Here is a 27,997-nt window from a genome sequence, read left to right on the forward strand (position 1 = left end):
GTGTTTATTTTCTAAATGAAGTCTGGTCTCCAGATTGTTTGGTGGCCAACGGCCACTAATGAACTTTGCTTCCTTCACCACCACCACCACCCAAAAGAGAAATAGTCAAAGGCTACTGGTGATTAAATGGGCAGGAAGGGATAAGGGCAGAAGAGCTGACTTGTTTGTATAGTGAATAACACAACAATTAGTGGGCTATTAAACACACATGCTCCTTCTGCATTTGTTCTATAAACAGTTTCTCCAGCCTGCTGAAGGTCTCTGCTCCCCCTCACCCCCACCCCAACACGCTTGGTGATGGTGATGCTGAGGAGCTGCTCCCTAACACCCTCCGGAGCGGCTGTTTGCCCACCCTGGGCTCTGCTTTAGTCCTGATCTGCAGTAGGTAAATGGAACAGGATTCACTGAGGCTCGGTGCGGTGTGAGACACGGCGTAGCTGGGCAGCGTTGTGTAATGTGCATCGTGGCCTGGAACCCAACACTGGTGTTTGTGTTACCTGAGGGGTGTGTGTGTGTGCGGTCTGACCTGTTCCCTGCGCCGGGACAGCACGTCGGTGCCGTCCCTGCCATGAGGCTCTCTCTGCCTTTCTGCCAGGCCAGCGTCTCCAGTCGCTCGCCTGAGTTTGTTCCTGGTCTAATAATAATGTATTGGGATTACATAATCCAAAAATGATCACCCAGCCGGGCGAGCTGCCATTTGTTTGGAGTGTCCCTTGTGCCAGAGCAGTTGTGTTCCTGGTGCGGGGCTGTAACCGCCTGTGGATCGGGGCAGCGGGACTGTGGGGGAAGGATCTTTGTCACCTTGAGTCTCTCCTGCTTGGGTACCTGCTAAATCTTTCCATCTCCTGGTAGAAGAATCCGTCTGCAGGTTGGTGCCCAGCTCTGTGTTGCAGGGAGCTGTTTCTCTCTCCATATGGAGAAGGTTGAGCTGCTGCTGGAGAGGTGCAGAGCGTGGGGCTGCCGGCTCCTCGCAGCCCTTAAAAGGATTCCTGTCTCCAGGAGTAGGGAGCTGCACTCACCTGAAAGAAACACAGGTCTTAAAGACAGTGCTGGCTTCATGGGGGATGCTTGAAGACGTGGCCTGTCTGCTCCTTGTGAAACTTGCTGCCCCTGAAACTGCTTCTGCAGGGTTGTGAAACAGTGTGTGCTGCTGAGCTCCACAGCTGAGGGCTGAGCGCTGGAAAATGTGTCCCAAGTCAGTTTATCCACTGATGAAATGGAGCCGGTCTGGTGTGTTAGCCTAAAACAACGCTGCCTTCGCCAAGACCTGTAATTCTATATTAGCTTGCAGTTTTCTGCCTTCCCTTTGGGGGTGTGTACAGGCTCTGCTTAGGTCCTCCCAACCCCCCCACCAAAAAAAAAAAAGCAGGGCATGACTTTTCCCCATCTCTCCTGTCTGCCTCCAGCTTCCTCACTGCCCATCTCCAGGTAGAGGGGAACTAACTCCTTGTGCCCTCGCTGCATCTTCCTCTTTGTTCTTTATCCCAGACCCTGTCTTTCATGGTGGTCAACAGGCTTGTCGAAGATACACCCAGAGACTGCCCCCCAGCTTGTGGTGGTCATCCTTTGCTCTTCATACCTGTTCCTTTAGCAGCACTGTGGGGGTCTTGGGGGTGAACAGAAGTCTCCAGGCACAAATCACTGCAGGGCAGACCCGAATGCCGCTTGGCAGCAGGTCCAGCTCCTTGTGCTGCCCTGGTGTAGGTGCAGATGGCACCTATATGGCGTTAGGGCTGTTCCTGGAACCTTTCCTTGGGAATTTCCCAACTTTCACCTATTTATTTATAAAACTTTGTGTTTGAGGAAGGGTACTAGCTAGCCCAAAGGGTGGATCACCCTTTGATAGCCACTGACCTGGCTGCAGTCACGCACCTTCCTCAGTTACTTGAGGCTTGTGTAGACCTGAGTGTAGCTGATGGAGGCCGGGCTCAACTTGGCTGCCAGCCTTAGTCCTGGTTTATGTGGCAGCCCTGTGATTTTGGGAAGATGTGAAGAGGGTCATGAGCATCCCTGCTTCGGTCAGCAGGTGATGCGGCAGCTGAGCGGTGCCTCCTGCTCCTGTTGGACCTCACTGCCCCTGCTACGCCGAGTGTTCTGAACTGGAGCCACCGGTTGATTTGCTGGTGAACTTTGGCAGATGCACAAATATTTATTGGGGGCTAAGGTGAGCTAACAAAGCGTGTTGCCCCCGTGTTCCATGAGCTGAGTTTTGGAACCGTGGCTTCCCGACAGCCGTGGCTTCCCGAGTCATCTTCCCCTGTGCCTTCAGTGCTGCTCTCAAACCGGCCGTGGCAGAGGTTGTTTCCCAAGGCTTAAGGTTAAACCAGCCCCTTGTAGTAGTCGTGGCTCACCCAGAGGACTTGTTGAGACTCTGCTTTCAGAGCAGGTGGTTTGAGATGCCTTCATCTTGCTGCGCGTGGAGCGCGCGACACAAAATGAAGGCTCCTGCTGTGGTTACAGGGTCTTTAGGGTAATGCGTGTTCATGCTGGCTTGGGAGTTGAAAGCTGCTTGCAGGTGTCAGGAGGAGAGGAACAATCTGGCTTTTGACTCAAAACTCATTGAATTATCTCAAAGCTTTTTGCATCATTGCTCCTTCCCTGTAACCTGTTTTTTCCTGCCCTGGTAATTCGCCGGCGCTGCCGTCCCTCGGAGCCGGAGCTGTGATGACATCGGGAGCGTGAGTCGGTGACATGACTAAATGAATCAGAGGAGCCTGGCTGGGGAGGAAGCTGGTTGTACACGTACATCTCCTCGCAATCAGCAGAAATGGGACAGGATATGCAGAGCTCACCCAGCTGACAAACTCTCCTGCCCAGCGCTCTCAGTGCCGCCCTGGCTGCGGCACCTCCCCGGCGCAGGACGGGGACGGAGGGACGGCTAACGTGGGGCAGGAGGAATGTTTGGGCCCCGTGGCAGCTTCCTCCCCATTATCCAGGGTAGCTTTTTTTTTTTTCCTGACCATGTACCATTTGGATCTGCTCAAATTACAGATTCATCTCTATAGTTTTCAAATTGCACGGGGAGGAATTGTCTGTAATTTGCATCTGAAGTGACGTACAGTTGCTATGGGATTCGCTGGCAAATTATAAACCCATTATGCCTTTTTTTTATATATATATACTGGTGGTAGCAGACTAAAGAAGTAGGTCTAATTGGGGATGTGCCCAGGGAAGATAGAAAGTTTGTGACAGAATCCTTCTGACCCACAGTGCTGGTTTTATTATTTATATAAATGTGATCTGGTTTGTATCAGCAAATCGTGGGGCATCTTTGATAGGAGAAGTTGGATCTGGGTTTTAATAACTCTTGGCTCTCTAGCAATACCAGGGAAGCAAGCTGGATGATTAACCCCTTTGTATTGTTTCTATGAAGCTGGGTTTTGGGGGGTTTTAAGATATGTGGAGTGTTTCAGTTCTCTCGCAGCAGGATCCCGGCCATCGCATTTGTTACCCAGCAAGACCAAACCCTCGCTCCTCAGCATCTCCTATCACCCTGTTCACATTCAACCTAAACCTCAGCAAAGGGAGGAGGGAAACCTCTTCTCATTTACCTTTTCCCCCCTCTTCTGAGGCCTGTCCCATCAAACAGGATCTGCAGACATGCCATCCTCTCCTGCCACCATCCTACCCAACTGGCAGCAGGTCCTGCCTCACGTGAGCCAAGCCAGCTCACAGAGCCTGGACTCTGTGGCTGATCCTCGAGCATCAGGGTGGTTGGTTGGGTTTTTTTTCCCCTTTTCCCTGAACCTGTCTGAAGTGCTCTGTCCTGTTTAGTTGGTCTTTGTCACAGTGCTGCTTGGCAGAGGGACGGTGGCTGTTGAAATAGCTCACTTGCATAGCGCCGGCGCTGTTGGGATAGCAGAAGAGCCTTTATTACTGGGGAGGGAGGGGGAAGGTTTGTTTGACAAGGCATTTGAGGGCCGGTGGGTACATGGAGAGGTTATCTCCAAAGCAGTTTGTGTGTCTCAAACCATTTAAACTCCCATCCTGCCTGTAACTTGTGAGCGTAAACTTGTGAAGCGCCTCCAAATCCCTGGTGTTTGTGCGTGTTGAAAGATGGGAAGGGACAGACCGCATGCGTCACTCCCGTGCTCGCTGGTGCCAGCTAATCCATGGGAGAAGAATACGTTTTGGCTGACTTGGTGGTTTTGCTGCTAATGCACAGGAGAATGAGTCTGAATGGATGGAGTGGCTGCACGGGTTTGGGTAGACCCCTACAGCTGCAGTCCCCTGCCAAACACCCCTGATTTGTGACCACGTCGTGTCCTGGGCTTGTTTGAGAGGAGAAGTTGAGGGGGATCCGTGGTCAGCAGCTGTAATATCGGAAGGGTTGAGATTGAGTTACCTCTGAATAATTAAGGTTAATGCTGTTTCTGCAGAAACCATTATCTGGAGTGAACTTGGTGCTAATGAGAGAAAGCATCCTGATAACCTGAACTGTGTTAATATTTTGTACAGGGTGGGTACAGAGAGAGCCATCACCAAAACTAGGCTTCCACGTACAGCGTGCCTTAGCTTGACCTAGATGCATTATCCAGGAAAGGAGCTTGGATTTGCTGATAAGAAGGGTTTTCTATAGGAGCTCATGTGTTGCTTGGAAACATCCCGTGTACATAAGGCAACTTTTACACACCATGGTAACCTGGTGTTGCCTTGGGACTGGGGTTTTTTGGGGGGATGGTCCCCCCCACCAAAGAATTAATGCAGTAGAGAGAACGATAAACCCTTGGGCAGTGTGGTGCTGTGTATCACTGCGGTGCTGGGCAAGCAGACTTCCCAAACCCAGTCCTTTTTGCAGTGCTCCAGCAAAAAGCCAGGCTAGAAAAAACACTGCTCCACGCACTTGGTCTCTCCTTTCTTTACATTGGACTAGTGCCTTTTTTTAATTTAAAGAAACCAGCGTTTGCTGAACTCAAAGAAAAGAAGTCACCACTGTGAGTGTGCCTTAGCTGCCCACCTCCACCCACCTGGAGTCCCCCCTGGCCTGGTGCAGTCCCATTGCAGTTAACCCTCTGCTTCCCCTCGGTGCAGCACAACCTTCCTCGGCTTTTACTTGCAGGAGAGCAGCTCTGCCCCAGCATGCTGCTGGAAAACCAAGATGTTTTACTGTTCCTTAAAGTCTTTTCAGGCACTACCAGTTGCTCTTTCTTCTGTAGCCATCCAGGGAGGCTGTGGGCACGGCCCTGGGGTGTGATGCTCTGCTGGGAAGCAGGTCTTGATGGGGAGAAGGCTGGAGTCTTGACACTGTGAGCAGAGTCTTGAGCTGTGTGCTGCTGGCTCTGGATCTGCTCCGGATCATGGCCTGGGCTTGAGAGGTAGACACTGTGCCCAGATGTGATGGGGATTAAGGAGTTTTGTGAAACTCCCCCAAACCAGCTCATTCCTTAAACCTTTGCAGTATTTAGATTTCACCAATACAAACATCCTCTTGACCACTTGGCTCAAGTGTTTTGAGCCCCACGGAGATGGGCTGGCAGGCTGAGCCTGATGCCCGTCGCTGCTTTGTTCCTCCAGTATCAGCGCTGGGAGGACAGTTCCAGCTAATTGTTGTTATTTAGCAGGAGCAGCGTGTTACTTAGAAGCCAAGCAAAAAGCCCAGCAGGACAGAGGAAACACTGCTCCATCCCTGTGCTGTGCCCAGAGGATCCATATTTTCTACAACCGAGGTGGAAGACGCTAATTTAATCTTTTCTTCTTATATTCCTTACCCGCTGAGGGCCTGTTCTGTCACGGGCTGCAATCAATACGTTATGTGCCAGTTGTGGTTATTTGAATCATATTTCCACATTTCAGTGTCTAGACTGTATGTTTGTGTGAGTTTTGTTGTACCTTTCCAGCCCCGGCGCTGATTTCAGTTGTTTTTGGCTCCCGGTTTCTCTGAGAAAAATCAAACGGGCTGTGTTTCTGTCTTCCCAGTCCCCAAAAAAGAAGGGAATGAGGGAACTGGCAGAATGGAGGGGGTTTTTAAAGTTCCTTTGCCACCATTTTTCGCCCTTCTGGGGGAATCTGTATGTGGTTGAGCCAGGCTCTGGCGTTTGGTGGTGAGCAGAGGGAGGGGAGGACAAACCACCGATGGCTGGAGAGAAATCTCTCCCTGGGTCTTGCACCTGGGCTAGGCAGTCAGGTTGAGGAAAAGTGAATATGGACAAGTGATTAGGAAGAAGGAGGACTTGGTAATGCTGAGAGTGAGCAGCCTTTAACTGGCTGCTGGGCTCTTAACCAGCAGTTTATGGACACTTGGATTGTGGACACACGTATTTCCATTCCGTGAGCAGGAGGTTTGCTCTGTGATGCTCTGAGGAGCTGATAATGGCACAGACAGAGATAATACCGACCTCGCTGCGAGCAGGAGGTAGCACAGGGTATGTTAATGTGAGCTCACTTGTGCAGGAAACAGTGTGTAAACCTGAGCCTGGGCTGGATGCGGTTTGACTCTGAGCACCAAACTCCTGGTCTATGGTGAAGGGTAGGGTGGATAGATCAAGGGAAGGAAATAATGTTCCCAGCTCGTAATTAGCTTGTAGAGCTTGCTGGGATGAAATGTGAAAGGCTTCAGTGCATCTCAGTCACAAGAAGAATGGGTTGTGTAGTGTGCAGAGAGTAAGAGTTGTGGTTGCAGCTGCTCTGTGCGTCTCTGCCTGCGCACCGGCGCTTCGGCTCCCGTTCCTCCCCTGTGTCCGATCCAGCTTGTTTCCAGAGCCGTGGCTTTACCTCTTCCAGGGAGCTGAGCTCCACGCAAACACCAGTGTAAGTTCTTCCATTCCTTTCAGATCCAGGATTCGGTGGATGCTTTTTCAGAGCCCGGGGATGGGCGGAGTAGCGAGGAAGCAAATTTTTCCACCCTGCCTGAGCTTGGGCAAGCGGAAATTGTGCCTTGGAAGCCGTATAAGGCAAGTCATTGGGGCTCTGGCTGGGCTCACCTTTCCACCGAGAGGCTGGAGAAGGGAGCAGCCCTTGCTCACAGGGACAGCGCAGGGTTTGCTGGTCCTTTGAAGTTGTTCCCTGTGCGTCTGACACTTGCCGGAGGTGTGGCGTGGCATGCCCGATTAAGTCACAGCAACTCATTAACTCCCTGGCTTGTGGGACTTGAGCACGCTGTCCCAAAACGAAGGCGTAAGCTTGTGATTCAGAACGAAACTGCTATAAAACGACTGGAGCTGGGAAGAAGCTTGACGCCGGTCGGAGCGGAGCGCAGGGTTTCTCCACTTCCTTCAGCAGCGTCTGGTGCGGGCGCCGCTGGCGACAGGCTGGGCTGAGCAGGACTTTGCTCTGGAACCACAGCTCCTGTGGCAGTAAAATAAGAGTTTTGGGAGTACTGATGGCACCTGTTGGTGCTGCCGGGGGTTGTTAAGGCATCGGAGCCGGGGCAGCCCGTATCGTGACCTCTGCTGCTGCTCCTTGCAGAATTAAGACCCACTTCTGCTCCCATAAATAGTCTCTTAAGAAGCGCCTGGGAGCTCCCCTGGCCAGTTTCTGCTGAAAAGTTCTTTGTGGTGCCTGTGACAGCGGCTGCGCTTGCTGCTTCCCCTCCATGTGCTTGCCTGGGCAGCTGTGTTTCCATGGTGGGCCTGTCCAGGAGCTCCCTTCTCTCCCAGTAGATACCCACGAATAAAAACACCCTTTAGGGGTCTGTGTACTTAGGGAAGTTGCTGGTGCTTCTCCCATCAGCTTTTCCTGCTGAAATACCTCTGCCTCTGTGGGGTCCACATCCCTCAGAGCTACTGAAGGGGTGAGGATAGTTACTCTGTAACTTCTGAACCCTCCTGGGTTCTGTCTGCCTGGACACACTAATGGATAGCTACCAACCTGCCTGTATTCTGGGGAGGAGGGGGGGGAAATGTGTGGCTTTCTAAAGGAGAACAATGCAGCTGAGCCAGTGTATTGTCACAAACCAGTTCTCCCAGCCTGGAGTCAGGAGCAGACCCGTGCTGACGAAAGGCAGCTTCGCTAACGAAGCGGCTTCTCGTTTCATCTTCAGAAACCTGGAAATGGGGAAGGGGGGGTTGGGGGGTTTAATGGATGAAGCCAAAGGCACTTAACCTCTGTGAGCGCAGACGGGCTATCGGGCCGGTTTGAAACAGGCGCTGTGGGTGACGTGGGCTGTAGCGGTGATTAAAATCAATGGCAAACAGTTGTTTTTCCTAGAGGAGCCGATCCTGAAATGGCTTATGAATTAAGGACTTTGTTCCCCATGCGTTGGAAAGGTACGGGAGTGATTGCTGCGTTGCTAGAACACTTCCTTAACATGAAGGGGGGTGTGTGTGTGGGGCGGGGTGGGGGGGAAGATTTATTGCCTGGGAGGTTTGCTGTTACAGCATCAGGCACGTTTCCATGACCTTCCCACCGAATCCCTGCGATCGCTTGTGCCGGGGATGGCTCTGGTGTCGGTGCCGGCTGTACCTCGCCACGGGTTTTAGCTCTCTCCTACAATTAAGACCATTAAACTCCATATAAAGGCCTTTTACTTGTCATTAAGACTCGAGTTCTCGCGGACGCTGACAGCAGGAAGCAGCACGGCTTCTGTTCTAAACCTCAGATGGGCTCAGTTAAGAGAGCAAAGGCGTTTTGGGTAACTAGAGCTTGGGTGGATCGTGCTATTTAGAGCAAAACTCTGCTCAGACAATTAAGTGCCGGCTCAGTGGCCACACCGCTGCTTTTGCATGTGTGAAGTGGATTGAGCTGCCTCGACTCACTGCGTGGGGCAAGAGGGGAGCCCTGGGCTGGTGTCTGAAGCCTCTCAGGGCTTTTGGGCCCGGGGAGCCTTTTCGTGGGGCTGTGACCAGTCTCTGTTGAGTCAGCAGAGGCTGTCATGTGTTTTCACTGCTCTTATCGTGTTCATTTTGGGAATTTGTTGTAACCTGAACTTTCACAGGTGTCCTTGAGGGCAGCAAAGAAACATCTGGCTGCTTTTTCCCCCACCCCTCTCTCTTTTTAGGTATTTTTTTTTGCCAGTTTAGAAGAGTATGTTCTTTCTTTGACTGTTTGTCGCTTTATTTTTGGAGCAGGTTTGTTACCAACCAGCCTGGCAGAGCAAATAAAGCCGTAGCTGAAACAGTGCAGGTTCTGTGCTGCCGGGAAGGGAGCACCTCTGTTAACTCAGCAGTGGCTTCTTCAGGCAGCTGCCTTTGCTTCTCTGTCAGAGAAAGCAAGGACCCCTGGAAGGTGGTGGTTGTGAGGAGGCTGTTTGCACTGGTGTGTTAGCAGAGGGTACGTAACACGCTGAGGTTGTAACGTGATGGAATAATCTAGTTGGGGTTGTCTTGCTCTGTACTTCGGCTGGATTTTTCACCGGCAGCTTCCCTCAGTGCTGGAAGAAGCCTGGAATCTGTGATGTCTTCATCGCTCCCCGGTGAGGATGGTGAGGTGGTAGGAAACGGCAGCGATGTCCCTGTGGAGTACTGAGCTTCTGTGGGATTGTGTTTCCAGAGTCCTGGTCAGTGCTGGAGCCCCTCTGTGTGCCTGGAAGCCGAACGAAGCCGTGCCTGAGCATCCTGCTTTAGCTTGTAGTGTTGATCCCACTCCGGTGTCGGTGGCTGGGTTTCCCTGGGATTCCTTTCGGATCCTGGCTCTGCTGACTTGGGTTTGTCGCTGCCTCTCCCAGCGGGGCTGGCTCTGCCTGCGCCAGGGATGTCTGAACATCGCCTTCACTACAACTCAGACTAGTAATTACGCTTCCCTTCAAGTGGCAATAGGATGTAGTTGGGCACAGGGAGAAAACTGGTCTAGGCTTGTTTCCCTGGGCTCAGCAGTGCGTGTGTCGGGTGAGACGTGTGCTGGGATGGTTGAACGAGTTCGTCCATCTGATCTCTGGAGTTGCCCTCCTGTGTTTTTTCTCTGCTGGAAGATAAGGATCATCCTGATGCTTCAGCAGCTCCTCTGAGCCATCTGATGAGCACACAGGCGAGTGAATCAGCCCCTGGTGTCTTCATGTGTCCCAAAATAAATCGGACTTTCGTAAGCAAATTCGGTGGGTTAGAACTGCTGTATTTTCATTAAAAGATTGCAGGGGAGAAAACACTTTTAAAATTCAGCCTCGGGGTTGTGTTGTTCATTAACTGATAGTCACTCCTGTTTACCTTGTGTGATAAGTCCCAGCTCAGAGTGGCTAACAGTGCTGATGCCGTCACAGCTGCCCTTCAGAGAGAATTAACTTGCTCTTTTTTTTTTTTTATGGCTTGCTTTACTGACAGGTGGGGGTTTTTTTTTGAACTAAAATAAATGCAAACAGGCAGAATGTACCTCTCCTAATCATGGAAACGGACCTTTTTCCCCCCACCACCACCCCGCCTCCTGTTCTCGGCAGCTTGGTAACGCTGTTCTGGGTACAAAGGTCACTTAAAAATCTGACATGTCAGGCCAGCAACCTACTGCCTCTTAATGAGGCTTAACACCAGTGTGTAGCTGCCTGCTGCAAGTATGTTTGACTCTGGAGCAGGAGGGAGACGTGTGAGCAGCTTTTGAGGATGGGATCACTCTCTTTTTTTACCCCTGCACCATCCCCTGTATCCCTCCATCCTCAAGTATAGAATCACAGACAGGCCTGGATTGAAAGGGACCCCAAGGGTCACAGAGCTTCAACCCCCTGCCACAGGCAGGGCCACCAACCTCCAGGCCTGGAGCTACACAAGGTTGCCCAGGGCCCCATCCAACGTGGCCTTGAACACCCCCAGGGATGGGGCACCCACCCCCTCTCTGGGCAGCCCCTTCCAGCCCCTCACCACTCTTTCTATAAAGAACTTCCCCCTAATATCTCATCTAAACCTTCCTTCCTTCAGCTTCACTCCATCCCCCTTGTCCTGCCATTATCTCCCCTCTTAACAAGCCCATTCCCCTCCTGTTCCTCTGCTCCCTCCAGGGAGTGGGGGGCTGCAGTGAGGTCCCCCCCCACAGCCTTCTCCTCTCCAGGCTGACCCAGCCCAGCTCCCTCAGCCTCTCTCGTAGGGTTCACTCATGTACTTGATTCTTCTCTCGTTATGCAAACCAGTGCAGGTGTCTGACAGCACAGCCACCTTCCCAGGGGAAAAAAGAGGCACAACTGAAATATCTTCAAGAATTGCCCACACATTCTGTGTTAAACTAACTTCTTCCTGGGTTTCAGAGGTACCTCCTCCTACCCCTGGCCTCTCGCTGCCCCGTAGCCACCATTCAGTGGGACAGTGAGGAGCCCCTGCAATGAAGAGGCCCTGCAACGCCTCCCTTACTTCATCACCCTCTTGCTTCAGCCCTCCTGTCCCTCCTCCCTAGGATGTCACTTGACATTGAGCCTGAAGTTCCTTGTTCTCCGCGAAGCTTCGTGGGCACTTTAAATGTTCTCTCTAATCCAGTTCCCCAGCACATCCAGCTCCAGTACTGGAATTTCAGCACCTTCAGCCTTGCCTCAGTCCTTTCGTCTCTCTGACTGTTCTCCAGTTAAAACTGGGTCAGAAACCTCTGTCAGCTTCTGATGTTTCACTGCTGCTGGTTTATGAGTTGTAACCCGGTGTCGCCGCGTTTAATCGCCGGCTGTGATTTTAACATGCTCAGTGCCTCTCCCTGCTCGGCACGAGAGCAGCCTGACACAGGAGAGCTGCTTAAAGCTGCTCAGAGGAGCATCTCTGCTCTGGAAGCAGCGTTGCCTCCACTGGGGCTGGAGAGGTGATGCCAAAGATGCCAAGCTGAAGAGATTCCTTCCACCGGCTCGCTCTCGCTGTACCTTTGCTGGCAGCTTGTGTACAGCCAGGTTTCCAGCTGTAATTAGCCAGCTTCTCCTTCTGTTCAAGAGGCTTTTTGATGGGATGGGTGAAAGAAAAATAGCTCCTAAAAAATATAATTTAAAAAGGGGGTAATTGGACACCCCCCTGGATCGGTGGGGTTCTCTGGCTGGTGAGGAGCACAGCAGAGTGGTGTGTTGGAAGTAATTTAAAATACTTATTTTTAACTGGGAGCTCTAGCTGACTGGACCCATTCAGCGGTTTTTCTAGGACTATTCTTGGAATGGTGCTTGAAGTCTGAGCCAGAGTGCCTGGCTACTCAGTGAAATCCACCTGGTGTAACTTAAGAGGATCCTTACTCCTGTCTTTTAGGCAGACTTTGAGCTAGCTAGCAGTATTGGAGTACTGAGGCATTCTTGTGTACATGGCATTTAAATACATTCTTACTTTTCAGTATAGCTCAAAGGTTTTAAATTCTGCCTGAGCTGTCACCTCTAAAAAGTCTTCCAGAATAGCAGGTTGGTTGTGAAGCTGTTCTGCACTCAGGTTTCTCCTTCTGTGCATCTTCTGCAGCTCCATGAACCTCATCCAGGCTCTGAGCATCCCTGGGGTGGACACCCTTGGTGTGGGGGTACCGGTGCAACCCAGGTCCTGCTTCCAGACCTGACTGGTCTCTGTTAAATACCACATGAAGTGGCTGTGTCTCCATGTACCTCCAGTGGGATATTACCTGTGCTTCACAGGTGGGAGGGATTCCTTCAGCCCAGGGCGAAACGCTCGGGTCTGAGGAGGAAAGCTTCTGACAGGGGGCAGAGGGAGTGAGTTTCTGCTCTAAATCTGGCTCTGAAGTCGCTGCAGCATGGCCCCAGCCTCGGGTGGGAGAGCCTGGGTGTTGGGAGCAGCTCTGGGAGCTTGGTTTCTGATGGGAATGAGGGGGAGTTGCTTGGGATGAGCTATCGTGACACACTTCTCCCTGTTAATTTGGGTAAGCGTTTCCTTCCCATGGCTGGGGAGCTGTACAGCACAAAACCAAAATATTTGTGGCACCAGGCAGTAAATCTTCCTCTTAACTATTTAACTTCCCTCAGCTCTGAGTGTGAGGGGACCTTCTTCATCCTTGGTGTGGGCCTGACCTGCGCAGCGTGTGCTTCATCATCACTCGAGACCAGACACAGAATTGGCCTTAAGGGGCTTTGGGAGGGTGACAGCAGCAAAAACCCCAAACGTGAAGTCTTGTCTTGGGTTAAAAGTGATGATTTTATGGCTGTCTTGGAAGAGGCTTGGCTGGAAAACCTCTGTATTGTGTTCAGGTAGCGATAGGAGAACTGGAGGTGAGTTGCTTCTGTTCACTCCAGATGTGTCCGTGCTGAACGGGCAGTGTCGGCCGACTTGGGCTTCCCCAGTGAGGGGACACCAGTCCTGGTCTTCTCTGTATTTCACAGCTGGTTCCAAATCTTTCCAGGAAAGCTTCTCAAAGTCATCGTTTTTCAGTTGTATCCCTGGTTCAGCTTTGAGCTGGTGAGGGGGGAAACGCTCAGGAATAGGTAGTTGTGGTGGTCTCTCCTTTTTCGGGGAGGATCAGACCAAAGCTGCCTCCATCTTCACATTCACAGACCGGGTTTTGCTCTCAAACAGAGCAGCATGTTGTGTGTAGTGCCACACAAGGCTAAGGGGGAAAGGTGCCATCTCAGGCAGACCCCAGCAAGCTGGGTCACTTCAGGATTTAAACTGTTCTCATCAGTGTTTTCACAAGCTTTTGGGTGTTGTTTGAGAAGTGGCCGCGTCTCCAGCATCTCATGAACAGCAAACCTCCTCCTCCTGCTTCCAGAGGAGACACAGAAACCTTCCTTCACCATATCTCATACTAGAGGAATGGCTTTTAAAATATTAATCTGAAAAAAAAATCTTAAACCCTGTAATGATTCTTGGCTCCTAAAGCTGTTTAAGCAAAGCCTTCAGGGAAAACCAGAACTGCTCTTCACCTTTAGCAGAGTTGGGAATTCGGGATGATTCAGTTTCCTTCTGCCAGTTGTGTTTTGGTTGGGTTTTTGTTGGGGTTGGGTTTTTTTTTTTTCCCAATCCTTTCCCAATTTAACAAGATCTGATGGCTACAGTAAAACTGCTGCAAAGCCCAAGCAGCGTTGCATGCAAGAGCTGGCTGCCCAGGGGATTCTGAGCATGGATGTCTTCATGGGATTCCTGCCAGGCTGAGGTCTCTCCACATCGTCCTGTGGCACAAATGGATGCTGAACTTTTTCTTCAGAGAATATTTAATAATTGTTAGTACTTCCAGTACATGGAGGCAGAACAGGAAACTTCTTTGTCGATAGATTTTCAGAGCAAATCCACGTGTTCCACAAACAAATCCCGGAGGGTTTGCTTTCCTCTGCCTGCACTTTAGAAATGCCAATATTTACCTTCCCTTTTTCCAGCCTATCTTTTAACTTGCAGTATCTGCTAACAGATTTAGTCGTGTTCAGAGATACGAGTGGCAGCTCTCTGAGCAAGGGCTGCACGGGCAGGCTCAAATTCTCATTGAATTGTTCTATTCAATCCATTCTTTTTCCTCCTGTGGGAGCAAGTGAGTGCTCGCAGGGCTGCTGCTTTTCAAGAGGGATGGGCTTTGGGACGTGCCAATTAAAACTCTGCCCCAAACCCCATGCAGTTGCTTCCAGCTAATGGAAAAAAAAAAAAAAAGGAACTTATTTCTAGGTTTGTGTTTAATATTTTATCTTCTTTTGTGATGAATTTGCCAGCGCAGCATTATCTTTGTACAGGTGCTTTGGGAAGTGTTGTTCCAACTTGTTTTACGCTTTCCTGGTTTTACCTTCTGTTGCTGTTGGTCCAGAGTTATGGAAGGAAAAATCCCTTCAGGAAAAGTGGTAATGAAAAGAAGCATTTGTGCAGAATTTTGTTGCCTTCTAGGGTGCTTGTGGAAGAGATACAGGGAACTTGAACCTCTGTCTTGGGGATTGGGTTGGGGAGAGCAGGAGGAGACCCCGAGAGAAAGGCCAGGGCTTTCACATGGACAGTTTTGATTCAAGGCTGCAGCACTGATGGATAAACATTAAAATAGCTTTGAGGGCTGCTGGTTTGTGGGTCTAGTGAGGGTCTGGAACAGGCTTTGCTGATGGATAAGGGATGCAGAGCATCCAACAGCCAAAAAAGAAACTTCTCAGAGTGATGCAAGTGAACTGGTGGGGATTCACTTGGAGGGATCCTGTGATCCTGTGCCGAAGGATGGGCACGGTGTCGTGGGAGCTGGCTGCTGGTCAGTGAAACCTCACTAAGTAGTCTCATTAATAGTGAAATTGGTGGGAGTTTGTGGTGATCAAACTGCAGCTAATCATCCCTTAAGCTCTCCTGGCAGTCTGGTGTCGGGCATGAAGAGCTGAGACTTTATGATCATTGCTTCTCTCGCTGCCCTTAATGAGTAGGTGGCCCTGAACTCCCTGGAAGAGCAAAGATAAAAAACAGCAGAAAAAAGAGTGCTGTGCCACTGGGAGATGTGTCTGTGGGCTCCCAACTTGGATTCCCCAGCGAGGCCAACTTCTGCCTCAGTGCTGAAGACAGGTAACCGTGCCTGAGATAATTGGGACCTGCGGGCCCTCAATGCCACAGAACCACCTTTGATCTCTTCCTGTTTCTTCCCATCCGTGTTCCCTTCGACCCCAGCATGCCAGTCCCCTCCTGTTCTGGTGTGGAATCGCAGTGCTTTCCACCTTGAGCCAGGTGGAGAGTGGCAGCTGCTCCATGCCAATCCCAGCTCCCATCAAGTGGTGATGTTGAGAAGCCGCAGCGATGGATCCAGTGAGGGTCTGGCCATTCAGAAGTAAGTGGTACCCTGAGCCAGAAGCGTTGTGGCTCTGAAGATGAATGAGGCTGTGCCTGTATCCATCCCCAGTGCTTATTCTGCTGCAGTACCCTGTCCCCAAAGAGGTGAGCCCTTCTCTGGAGACAGGTAGATTTAACTCTTTGGTGTCCCCTGGAAGTCCCAGCTCTGTTGCTTGTGAAAACAAAGCCTGTGTGTTGTTTGGAGCCGGAGCACTGCATCCTCACAGCATCTCTTCCAGCCATCCCAGATCATCCTGTCTCTGTGTTTATCACAGAACTACACCGTATCCATCTCGGTGCTCTAGGAAAAAGTGGAGTTACTCAGTGGCTGCAGAGGCTCAGGAACTGGGGTTGCAAGAAGCTGTTTGGTGGTTCCTGCTCTTGGGAAGGAACCAGCGTGCTCGCGGCAGCCGGGTTCTCCTACAGCCAAACAAGGTCACCCGCTCCACAAGCATCGGAGTAAACTCGATACCGAGTGACAGTGCTTTAATTACTCCTCTGAGGAGTTGGGCCTCCTTTTAATTTTCTTCCTGAAAGGCATTGCCCAAACTGCCTGTACGTGGAGCTTTCCTCTCTAGTGGAAAACTACTGTACCTTGTGCTGGCCAAACACCTTGGCTCAGTGATCGCGAGCGGCGTGTGGTTTGTCCCGGGATTCTTCAGTGGATGCAGCGAGTTGGAGCTTCCTTGCCAGAGGTGCCTTCCATAAGACCTGCAGCCTGAAGTTAAAGATGAGCAGAGGGTCAGATTCTGTCAGAGGCATCTGTTCTTTTGGGATCCAGAGGGTTTAGTTTTGCAAATACAGGGATCAGGGAAAAAAGCTGTGGCTTGGTCCTGGGCTGGGAAGCAAAGACTCTTCTGAAGATTTACCTGAAGTTACTGAGTTTAAACACGAAAATGTCACTGGAGTGAGTGTTGTTTGAATTGTTTGCTGGTGTTGGGGGGGGGGGGTTCCAAAGCTGAGACCCACCAAGGAGCTTCGTGCTTGGGACTAATGAGGAAGAAAAGAGGTTTGACAAGTGGGGTGACCCCTCTCGTGTTACTGTCAACACACTGTTCCTGCAGCCTGTTGCCTCCCCCTGCTCCCCCTGAGTTTTGAGGGTGCAGGATGGGGTGTGGGGAGCCAGTTGGGCTCCGTGTGTGCTGGTTCTGGCTCCCTTTCCCTGGTTCCTCTTTCCCTGCAGCCAGAGAGCTTTTGTAGGTGTCCATGCCTTGCTGCTGGGGGAACCGGCGCTCTGTCCTTTCGGTTTAAGTTTCCATCTGAACCCTGCAGAGAATCATATCAACAAACACACTGCATTTCATCCAGGAAGACCTTTCTAACCTGGATTAGACGAGATCAGGAGATCCAGGCATGCATGAGAGCACAGGCTGCATGGCTGGCTCAGCTCTCGTGCCTGTGGGGTGACATCTTGATGACAGTGGAGTTTAATTGCTCTCTGGTTTGCTGATACAAGCTATTGTCCATTTAGGGACTGAGTTTCTGCTTTACATTGCAGGCACAAAGCATTTCAATTAGGCTAGGCTTTTTTTTTTTCAACCTGCTCATGTGTCTTGCTCTCCAGACTTACTCAGAGGTGGTGGTTTGCTGTGCATCGAGTGGGACGGGACCTTTGATGCTCGTTGTGCAGCGATGTAGAGTTCTGTGTGGCTAGGATGCTCCTTTAATAAGAACCAGTGAGTGTTGAGTTCTGTACCCACCACAGTTCCACTGTTGTGAAGGGATTACTCTCTTTTTTAAGTTGACATTTTTAATAAAACTTGCGTTCTGCCTTACAGGGGCACCCCTGGGCTTTGACCCTGGGAAGTCAAACTGCTGAGGAAGAAGCATCCTTTGCCTTACAGTAGCCCACTTAAAATTGTGCAACCCTAAAGGAGGAAGCCAGGATGTGTTCTGCAGTTTAGCAATTAGAAACTTAAAACTGTGCAGCTTAGCATTTTGGCTGGCATAAAAGCTCTTTTATCATTTTATTGCTGCTTGTGCTGTGTTAAGGCTGGGGTTTGTAGGGCTTGAATATGACAGTGATAATGTGTGTCCATTAACACGTATTAGGAAAATGATGGATTAGAATAAATACAAGCTGCAGTTCACAGAGTAATTGGTAAGTCTCCAGCTCCTAAACCTTTGTCAGAAGCACCTTGTTAGAGATTATTTGTATTAAAAACTCCTGTACTCCCTTCTGCCCCAAACAAGTATTTCTCTTCAGTGCTGCGGAGAGGAGAATAGGGTGGGAGAGCCAAGAGCTGAGTCCAGCAGACATGAGGTTTCACTGCTTGACAGTGCTCTCTCAGAGAGCAGGAGTGAGCAGACTCATGTGTCAGTTAATTTGGGGGCTGTGGGGTCCCATCCTGCCCCACCAGGCTGCTGGGGCACGGTGGGCTTTGCAGGGGCCACTCTCAGGAAGGAGATGGAGGGGAGACCCAAGGAGATGCAGGGGGGGACCCAGGTCCTCCAGCAGCATCCCATGGCCGTGCTGCTTGCCTGGGCAGCTGGGGGCTGGCACCTCTTCCGAGGAGAAGCCCAAACTTTGGCTTCAGGAGTGGTGGATTTCCATGGGATTTCCAGGGCTCTTTCTGGGAGAACATTGGATTTGAATAGCAAAACCAGTGGCGTGTCTCCGAGGCCTGTGTAGTACAAGAAGGTCTGGAGGGCTTTGTACTTTAGGTCAACAAAAATTATATAGGATCTGTAATTTCCAGGTCTCTGCAGCAGCCTGTTGGTGTCCTGAGCTTCAGATGAGGCTGCTGGGAGCCTGGAACTGCACATGGAGATGGCGTGGCTGGGAGACGGGGTTTTAATTCCGGGTGTAATAGATGTGACATGAAAAAGAATATTCAGGAGGCTCTTTACTGCTGGGTTTCTGGTAGGAGGTAAATGGGAGCCTTGAAAAAGTGGGATGTCTTGGGAGAAGCCTTTTGTCTCTGCCTGATATGAAGTGGTTCTCTCTGGGGCCAGCTTTGGCTAATTGACTGCCAGGAAACTTCTCACAGAGTCACTTGAAGTTGTTGTGGGTATATTCAGAGGTATTTATTTCCCCTGGGATGTGTCTATCTCGCTGCTAATGAACTTTGGGGCTCTGAGGTGTCTCTGGTGAGTCTGTCACAGCCACACACTGGATATATTTGCTCTGGGTTTGGTCTCTGTTTCACTCCGCAAGGTCTGCGCGGCGCCTTGAAAGCGAAAGTGTAAGTGGGAATAGGAAATACTACGTTCTGTCTGGGCTGCAGGACGCTTTCACTGGTATCCAGGTCTCCCTGAGCACAGGATCCTCCTGGATTGGGACCTGGCCCTGGTATTTGTTACAAATCCTTCCGTGGAGGAGCCGAGGAGCCGCAGGAAGTCGGGGCAGCACTGTGCCTATATTTGGGCCGTGCGTGGGCAAAAGAAACACAAACTCGTCATAACTGAAGCATTAAAGAGGAACTTGGAGTGTCAGCGAGTCTCCCATTAATGGATTTTAAGCCATTCCTGTTTCTCCTCAGTGTTGTGCCTTGTGAGGTGCAGCAGCTTCACCTGTTGCTGCCAGCCCTGGGCTTGGCGTGGGTTTGTCGTATCCCTGTGTGTTTACTGGAGCTCTTTTGAAATGTGTGCAAGGAGCTTTAAATTCTGAAAACAATCCCCTTGTCCCAACACAGAGAAGGAAGGGGGAGCTTTGGTTTGCTGGGTTTGCTCAGCGTTGGTGACTCCTCACCCTCAAGAGCACAGGCAAACACCCTGATACCGAGCACAGGCAGATATGTTCCATCTGCCTCCGGTAGCGATTCCAGTAAAGGCAGAACAGCTTCTCAAAACAACAGATTCTTTAATTATCTCTGTTTCCCTGAAGAAACAGGGAGCTTTCCAAACAGTTATTGTACCTGAGGATTTCAAATGTCCCTCCTGCTCCCAGGTAGGAGTATCCCATCCAGCTTTTCCACTGAACATGTTTAAAACCCTCTGCCAGCTTTGATCTCAGCCGATAAAGTATTTCATTAGTTTTATATTCAGTTTTTGCAGGTTTTATTGACCTTTTCTTGTCCATCCTACTCTTTACTGAAGCTCCCACGTGCCAGATGTGGAGTATTTACATGCAAGGAGCTGTTCTCACATTGCCACAGCCCCTGTGAGCTTTCCTGGTGTGTATTACGCTCCCCTCTAGCCCAGGGAAGCCAGGAGATGAGTGTAATACGGTGCTAATAAAATGATAACTGGTTTGTGGGAGCTTTGGGGGATGAGTTTTGGGGGGTTTTTTGTTGAATCTCGTCACTGCTGGAACAGTCTGAGGGGGAAAAAAAAGCGCTTGGGTCTGTGGGTTTGATTTCTGTTGGCATCCCAGAGTGGAGCTTTAGTGTTTGAAAACTTGCTGCTTTATTTCTCTACCGCACCGGAAAAATACAGCAGGAGCTCTGGAAGGCAGCAGTGTGGGCACAGGAGCATGGAAATGCTCTTTCCAGACAGTAAATAAGTGAGTATTTATGGAGCAAAACGCTGGGTTGTCACCTGATGTCACTGGGGGCTCTCAGGGCTCCTTTTGGGGGTGTCTTTGGGAGTCAGGTTGGTACAGCGAAGCTGGGCATTGAAGTTTGGGGAGCAGATTGGAGGTTTGGGTGTTGCTTTGGAAGCTGTTCCTATAGGGTTTGGTGGCGTGGGTGAGCCTGCTTGCAGGAAGGACTCTCTGGTCTGTTAAAAGAGTTCATTTTCTCTTAGGATAGGTAAGATGGGAGGGAGCCTGATGTGTTTTCCTGGGGAACTATCACAGGCACCAGCCAGCAGTGGAGACTCCACAAGTCGCTGACCCTCCAGTCCCACCTCAGGAAGCCTTTTGGTGAAAGAGCAGTGAGCACAGGGCAGGTGTGTCATTCGTGTCTCTGGTGTGTTAAAGGGGCTCTGCTCCTGCTGCACATGTAGTCTGCAGGCTTGTCAGTCTGCTCCTTCCCAGGTCCCACACGTGCCATCGGCCTGGACCTCTTCAGCATCCTTATGGATGAGAGGGGAACGTCTGGTACCTGGCAGCAGCGAAACCTGAACTGACAATAAGGCTTCAAGCAGCTGCTGCCAGTAGATATTCCTGAATGCAGCCAGTCTGGGAGGGGAATAAAGCTGGGATTTGTTAGGCTGTGCTGGTGGGTCAGTCTCTGGCACAGGTCTGTCTTGTCCTGCCTCTGGGCTGGATGCAGAGGTGAAGCTTCAGCAGCATCCTCAGTTTAGCAAAGATTGACTGGAGCCTGTAAGCAGGTGTGCCCTGGGGAAGGGGGATTGTACCTGCAGCTGTACCACAGCCCTGTCCTCCAGCTCTAGAGGTGGCTTGGTGTGAAGAGAAGGAGGGTCAGAAAGAGGGAAAGTCCTTCTTCCCACTAAAGGTGGCTGGGATGGCATTTTGGGGAGGTGCTAAGAAGGAAGCTCGCTCTCTTGGCATCACTCTGGGAGAAGAACTGTCTGACTCTTTGGGAGATGATGGAGAGGTTTTGGAAATGTGGTAAAAGCCCTTTTAAAGTTGCAGTTTGTTAGAGCATTCAGGAGAGTTACCCAAATGAGCTGAAGATATAAATTGAAATACAGGTTTAATTTGGTTTAGCTTAATTCATGTGTTTGCTTCTGTTCTGAAGGAAGGTGTCCATGCAGGAATTTAATTTCACTTAATAAAAGCACTTAAATCTGTATCCTTAATTAGGTTAGGGTGTGAGAGAGCATTCTCAGACGACCTGTAGCCAAGGAACTGGGACAACAGCAGAAGAGAAGCGGTGCCAGTGAAGATCCATCTGGGGAGAGCTGCTGAGAAGCCAGGAGCCTTCCCCTTCTTCCCCCAAAGGGGAGCTCAGGATGGTGCAGGGTCTCTCCACTAGCCAGCTCTTCCCTGTGGTCAAGGAGTGATGTTCCTGCACAGCACATCCCCAAACCCAGCAGTGTGATGGGTCAGGGGCAGGAGGAGGGAGAGCTGTGGTTTGCCATTTAACTCGCTCCGATGCTCTTTCAGTTGGAGCTCACAGTTCAACTTCAAACGTTGTGTATGCAGATTAGGGGATTTGTAAGTTCTGTAATTAAAGCTTGTCCTGATCTGTGTAACAGGACTTCTGCATTGCTGCTACTTGTGTGCTTCATGTTACCTTTTCATTCCACTCAAGTCCCTCTCCAGAATTAATTCCAGAACATCACAAATCCCTAATTAGCTGTACGAGACAAGCTTCCAGATACTGTTTATTTATTCATTTTAAAATCCAGATTTTTTTGCTTTTTCCAGTGCCTGTGTGTCCATCCAGGCTGCTGGACAGGCTGCACAGCACATGCTGACACGGGGAGCAGAGAGCTGGCCAGGCTGCCTATGAGCAGCGCGCTGTGGTATGCGGTGTCGTGGCGCTGAGGAATCCGGGGATCTCTGCACCCAGAGCAAGATGCTGGTGGCTGGTTCTTTGTGAAGGTTGTTGTGGGTCCATAAAACCCCCCACACAGCGAGTTTTGAGCATATTCTTGTTTTCTCAGCCATAAAATACCGATCTCCTCACGATTTAGGGTGTGATGTGGGTCTGTTAGGTTGTGTTGGATGGGCTCTGGCACCATGTCTGCGCACGAGTGTGCAAGAAGGTGCTGGGAGGTGCTTCATTGGGGCTGGAAAGACCTTTCCTGGCCAGGGAGTAGGTATTTTTGTGTTAATACCAGTGTGTTGTGGCTCAGACTCTTCACTCCTGGGCTGAAAGCCTTTGGGAAGGTTTTATGAGGGATGATAAACTTAATGGACTTTGGAGCTGTTAACTCTGAATGTGTCTGTCTCTGTATGTTGAGATGACTCCTGACGGTGCCGGGCGATGGGGGAGGCCAGGTTGGATGGGGCCCTGAGCAACCTTGTGTAGCTCCAGGCCTGGAGGTTGGTGGCCCTGCCTGTGGCAGTGGGGTTGGAGCTCTGTGACCCTTGGGATCCCTTCCAACCCAGGCCAGTCTGGGATTCTGTGATTCTGTGGGAGCACTGCGATGTGGAGGGGACAGGTCGGACTCTGTCTCCTTAACTCTGCTTGGTGCTTTTCCCATGAAAATCATCTCTCATGTGGCAGTGTCTTTGCTCCTAAATGACCCTTCAGCCTGCCTGTAACACCCCTGTCCCATGGGAAAGCTGCCCAGGGGGGTCCCACGCACACAGTGGTGTTTCCACACGTGGAGCACGACTCTCTTGGAACTTTATGTGACTTGGGAAATAAAACAAGCTCAGCCACAATCCCTCTGAAACTTAAGAAATAAAGAATTCAGCATGGCTTGGCTTGCCTGTGCTGCTGCTTTCCCTCTAGTGCAAACCTCAGGTAAGAGTTGGAGTTCCAAAGCCTTCGTGATCTTCACAGAGTCACAGCAAAGCAGAAGGTGGGACCGTGGTGCCGAGGTGCCTGAGTTTGGTGGTGGTTCTGCCTCCAGCCCATGTCAGGAGGGTTGGAGCTGGCTGGTCTGGCTTTGAGATGCAGAGTTAATGCAGAGGAAGAGGCGGGTTGTTGAAGTGGGCAGTGGGACAGCAGTGTTTTGCCACGGAGCTGCAGTTTGCTTTTCCAGAGCATCGCCAGCGTTCTGCTGGAAAACAGCTGCCTGTCGCGTCCTGGGGCTGGAGCTCTGATCAGTCCCCCCTCCTCAAGCATCCACTGTGCAACTGGAGCCTGAAATGAGCACTGAGGATACACAGCTCAGCCTCTGTGCCTGAAATGTGGCTCAGGGATTTTCTGAAGTCAGGGTTAACGACTTGCAAGAGCAGAGCTGTTGAACCGCTGGGGATGGTACAGCCTTATCCCTTTCCTAGGTAGAAATCCCTTTCAGGAGGCTTTGTGTTTTCCCACTTGGAATTCTGTATATTTCAGCCTTTTCCCTTGTAAAATAAGAAGTGTTGGTGAAAAACCAAGCTGAGTGTGGTTTTGGCAGTGAGGATTTGAGCTGTTAAATTTCTCTAAGGTAATCTCTTCTTTTTTCCCTCCCCTCCCCACTTGTTTTTGTAGGATGCTGTGACATCAAAACCAGTAATCCAGTTTCAAGGAAGCCAAGGGGTAAGTTTGTATGTGGGTTGCCTTGGAAAGCGCTTTACTGGCTGACAAAATGAATGTGAGTGAGGTGCTTGTTTGGGATGTCTGTCTGTCCCACTCCAGTTGGAAGAACGATGCTCTGAGTTCTGCAAGGGATGCAGATGTGGTCCAGGAAAGTGTTTGCTCGTTGCTCTCCTGGATTCTTTCTCCTGAGAAACTTTTTCCTCCTCTCTGTTTCCTGCCCTCACTCAGCCTGTAGCAGTGCAGAGGTGCTGCCAGGGGAGTTTAGTCTTAGGAGGTTTGTGCTGTTGAGTAGAGCAGGGAAGATGGCAGAATTTGCTGATGGGAGGGCAGCAACCCCAGGAAACCCCTCCTGTGTCCCCAGGGAACGCTGTGCCAAGCCTGGGTAGCTTGGTGCAAGGCTTTACAGGTGCTGGTTACTTACAGCAGCTGCATGTGGAGGCTGCTGCTGGTGTACCAAAGCTTTATTTAATATGCACAGCCAAACAACTGTGGGTTTCTGCCAGCATCAGAACTCCTCTAAGATATTTATAGACATTTGAAACTGTCTGTCAGGCCAGTTCCTGACAGGGCTGAGATTGAGTTGGTAGAGCTTCTGGTAAAGTGACGCAGCTCTGGAGTGAGCTTTACAGAAATGCCATTTCTGGCCCTGGGAGGCACAGAGAGGTGTGTGCTTCCTCCTGCAGAAGGGGAATTGGTTCAGGAATCTGAACTCAGCTGTAAATAACTTCTTCATTTCTGTGGTGGCACAACAAAACTTCCAAAAGTGCTTGGATGAAGCAGGCATTAAAGCCTGGCACGCTCCTCCTGCCTGTGTTTTACCTTGGGATTAGTCTCCCTAGGTCCACAGTGCTCTTAACAAAGCCCAGCAGGAGAGACCTGCTTGTTTTAGGTTAAGAAGAAAAATACAAACCTCTGTGTCCTGGGAAATAAAGACAGGAGCTATTTCCAGGTGGGGTTTGGTGGGGTTTCTTTTCTATCTCTGTTTACAATTAAACTTCCCAGGCAGCTCAGCATGAAAGCTGAGATAAAAACCTGCAGCTGGAGCTTGGCAAAACAAGGAGCAAGTGATGAGGAGAACTACTCAGGGTGTGCAACGCGCTGCTGTTAGGTGAGCAACCAGCTTTGTGTGTAGTAAAGCAGCTGAAAAGGCTGTGGGTGCTTCCCCTTGCCTTGGTGGAGCACCTTGAGAGGATCTATGCCTGGCTTGTCCCCTAAAGCAGCTTAAGGTGTAGAAATGCCTCTTCTCTTAATCGTCCTCCCCAAAGAGAGGGGAGCAGAACACACCCCAGCGATGGAAACCACTCTCTGGGCAGTGGGGCTCACAGTGGTGTCACACAGAGCCAGCTGAACAGGAGGAAATCCTGGGCTTAAATTGGGCAGGTGCTTAGAATAGTTATTGAAATACCTATTTGGGAAGGATGCAGTTCTGTGTAGTAATTAAAAAATACTTCAAAAATCTGCATCTCCTCATCAAAATCCCAAATAGTTCAAAACTCCTTATTTTGTTGTTTAAAATTCCTGATTTCGTTTATTATTTCAGTCCCTTTATAATAACAAAAAGTAAATATTTAATGGACTTGATTATATTTGAGCCCTTAACTTCCAGGGAAGAGGGTTTTTTTGGGTGAAAGAGCTGCCAGGCACCTGTAATTACAGTCTGGGCTGGGCAGGGGAGGAGCAGAGAAGCCCCAGCGCCTCTGAAGTGGCTGTTGAGGAGGGGAGTGCTGAGCCCTGCACAGTGCAGGTGGCAGGAGGATGCTGGCAGTGCAGAGCTGACCTCTGCTTGCCTCATCTTCAGCTGTGTAATGAATTGCACTGTCGAGTAAAGGCCAAAGGTAGGGCTGTGAGGAGACGCAGCTCGCTTGATAGAAAGAGCTCTTTGTCCTTTCATGACTATTTTTGCTGGGTGTGAGGAGAAGCTGGCAGCTGGGGAACCATCTGGGTTGGAGTGTCCTCCTCAGACATGTCAGGATTGTGCCCTCCTTTTTAATTGCTTTTAAATGCTTTTTGTCACTGGGACCCCAGAGATCTTTCCAGTGCTGCCCTGAGTTCCCAGGCTCAGGCCGTGCCATTACATCCCATTTGTGGAGCTCTTTGGAAGGCTCTTTCTTCCGTTACACCTTCATTTCCCAATTTGTTGCTTTCCTGTTTTGCTGCCTAATAAACGTTGCCATGGAGCAAACCTCCTGTTACCTTTGGAGGGCAGCAGGTTCTGTGTGCAGCAGGGATGTCAGAGCCGATTCAAAGCTGTGCCCAGCCAGAGGAGGTGTCTCACAGCCTGGCTTTTCTGCCTAAACACCCCTCTCATGAGGGATTTGATGATCGGGGAGGCAGGACATAAAATAAGAGGTTAAAACAAACTGCTGCTTCCTTAATTTAATTCTCCTGACCTGTTGAATCTCACTATTTGTGGGGATTTTTAATTCCATGGCCCTTTTTCCCCCCGTTAGTGTAACGAGTGGTGTCAAGGGTACTCCCAGCACCCAGTGTGCGTGTGGGATGCTCTGATTAAGCAGGGGAGGGAACTGGCCAGGAATAAACCCTGGGGTCAGCACAGTGGCAGCTCTGTCACCAGGTGCTGAAAGGAGGATGTCAGTGGTTCTAGCCCAAAATAAATCTGTTTCAGTGACAGAGGGTGAAACCCCCCACACGGATCCCAGTCTGGATCGAGTCTCATGAGTGTCTTTACAAACCATGGACTGTAAATGATCTTTGCCTTGGGATGGGATGCATTTCCTTATAGCAACGCTGGTCTGGTTAATTACTTTTTCAGTAATCATCTGTGTAATAATCAGAATTTTGATAGTAGAAACTAGGTCGTAATTAGCAGCGTGTTAATCTGCTTTGAGATGCTAAAGTGGGACTGTGGACACTCCATCAGAGCAGCACCTGCTCGTTACTTTTTCATCATGAACTGGATTTTCTTGGGTGCTTTTCTGAGTTTACGTGGAGTCCTGATGCTTCTGCCTGTGTCAGGGTGTGTGTAGGTGAGGAGTAAAGAGCTCGAGGCCCAGAGCAGCACAGGGGGGTGGTATCTGCAGCGTGTAACTGCACAGGAAAAGCTGAAGATGCTTCTATTTTGGTAAAAGCTTGTGCAGAATTAGCCATGAGCCTGGGTCACATCTGCAGGTGTCCGTGGGGGTGGGAACTGAGACGGGTGGGAGTAGGGAAAGAGCTGAAGTGGGGGGGGGGAATGAAAACCTTCAGGTGCCCAGGGCCTGGGTGTTGCTGCAGCCTGAACACGGCAGCGAGGAGCAGAACACGTCAGCGTGACGTGGTTGGGAAGTGTGACGCTTCCCTCCCTGTTTCTTGGGATGAGCTCGTGCTGGTATTAATAGAGGAACGTGAAGTTGCTGTTCAGAATGAGCTGTACAGGGATGAATGTTACTTGAAAGAAAGGAGAGAGGAAAAAAAAATAACCTCACCACCCAGAAGTAACATCTGTACTGAGCTATTTTTAAGTGTCTATGGTTACTGGTGTAATGCTCTGCACCAAAATTAGGGCTCCCTCAAAGCAGTTACCATGCTGATTTGGTGGCTTGAGAAACCTTCTGTTTCAGCTAAAAATAATTCCTAGATAACGGCCAGTTTGCATGTGCTGCACTTTTCAGGACTGGAGCCAGCAGCGCTCCACACCGGGGTGACTCCTGCCCCTTTTCCATCCCGTGCAGGAGCTGCAGGAGCTCTACGCTGAGCTTGGGGCTCAGAGCAGCTGGGGAGAGGGGTTGATGATGGTAAATCAGGAGTGAGAAACGCATTAATTTACTATATGAATGTATGATCTCTGGGTTTGACTTCACCACCCCGTTGTGTGCAGCACAGCTCGGTCCCCCGACGAGCAGACCCCGTGCTTTACCCTCTCACCCCGCTCCCAGCCAGCTGACTGGCAGGGGAAGGATGCCAACTGTAAAATACCCAGGGCCTCCTGTTTACATAACTCTGCCTTCGTGCAGATTCTCAGCTCGCTTGTAAAGCAGGAGAGAATTTTCTTTGCTCTGGCTGGGTGGGGGCAGAGGGTGCTGGGACAGATTAAGGGCTCAAGGCTCCAGTGCACATTTGGCTGGGGAGATAACGGGGCTCGGCTGGTTCGGTGCTGCCCAGCAGTACCCCCACAGCACCACCAAATCTGCTCCTGAATATTTTTAGATGCCAGGACTGTGCAGGGAGGATAACTTGTCCTTCTGTATCGCTCCAGTCCGGGGCTTTTGGTTGAAAGAAGGGAGGTCTGTTCCTAGGGCTGGCTGGCGGAGAGCTGGTCTGTACGGGGAGTCAGTGGAAAAAGCTGGGCTGGCTGCGCTGGATACACATCGTACCAGCTTTTCTTGAGGTTCTGAGAACACCCCTGTGGTTTAGCACAGATGCACTGGGTTTCCAGGCTGCGTAGACGTCTGAGGTCAAAGGGAAACCACCCAGAAACCCTTCAGTACCAGCAGCCACCTCGGAGGGAGCCGAGTCATGTGTGGGTGCCACGAGTCGCTCCGCTCG

The 27,997-nt window shown here is 50.6% G+C and overlaps 1 protein-coding gene across 2 annotated transcripts in view; it reads left to right on the forward strand.

The window, feature by feature from the left end:
• The window catches only part of ELL (elongation factor for RNA polymerase II), a gene marked incomplete at its 5' end in the record, with an annotated part of 52,368 nt that overhangs the window by 1,755 nt on the left and 22,616 nt on the right, over window positions 1–27,997 (forward strand). For both annotated transcript variants that reach the window (XM_084276530.1, XM_084276531.1), the window contains one exon: window positions 23,465–23,512. In XM_084276530.1, the coding sequence (XP_084132656.1) occupies window positions 23,465–23,512 (48 nt within the window). The remainder of the gene's footprint in view (window positions 1–23,464; window positions 23,513–27,997) is intronic.

The sequence above is a fragment of the Gallinula chloropus genome (genome assembly GCF_964237585.1).
Source record: "Gallinula chloropus genome assembly, chromosome: 28".
Taxonomy (NCBI): Eukaryota; Metazoa; Chordata; class Aves; order Gruiformes; family Rallidae; genus Gallinula; species Gallinula chloropus.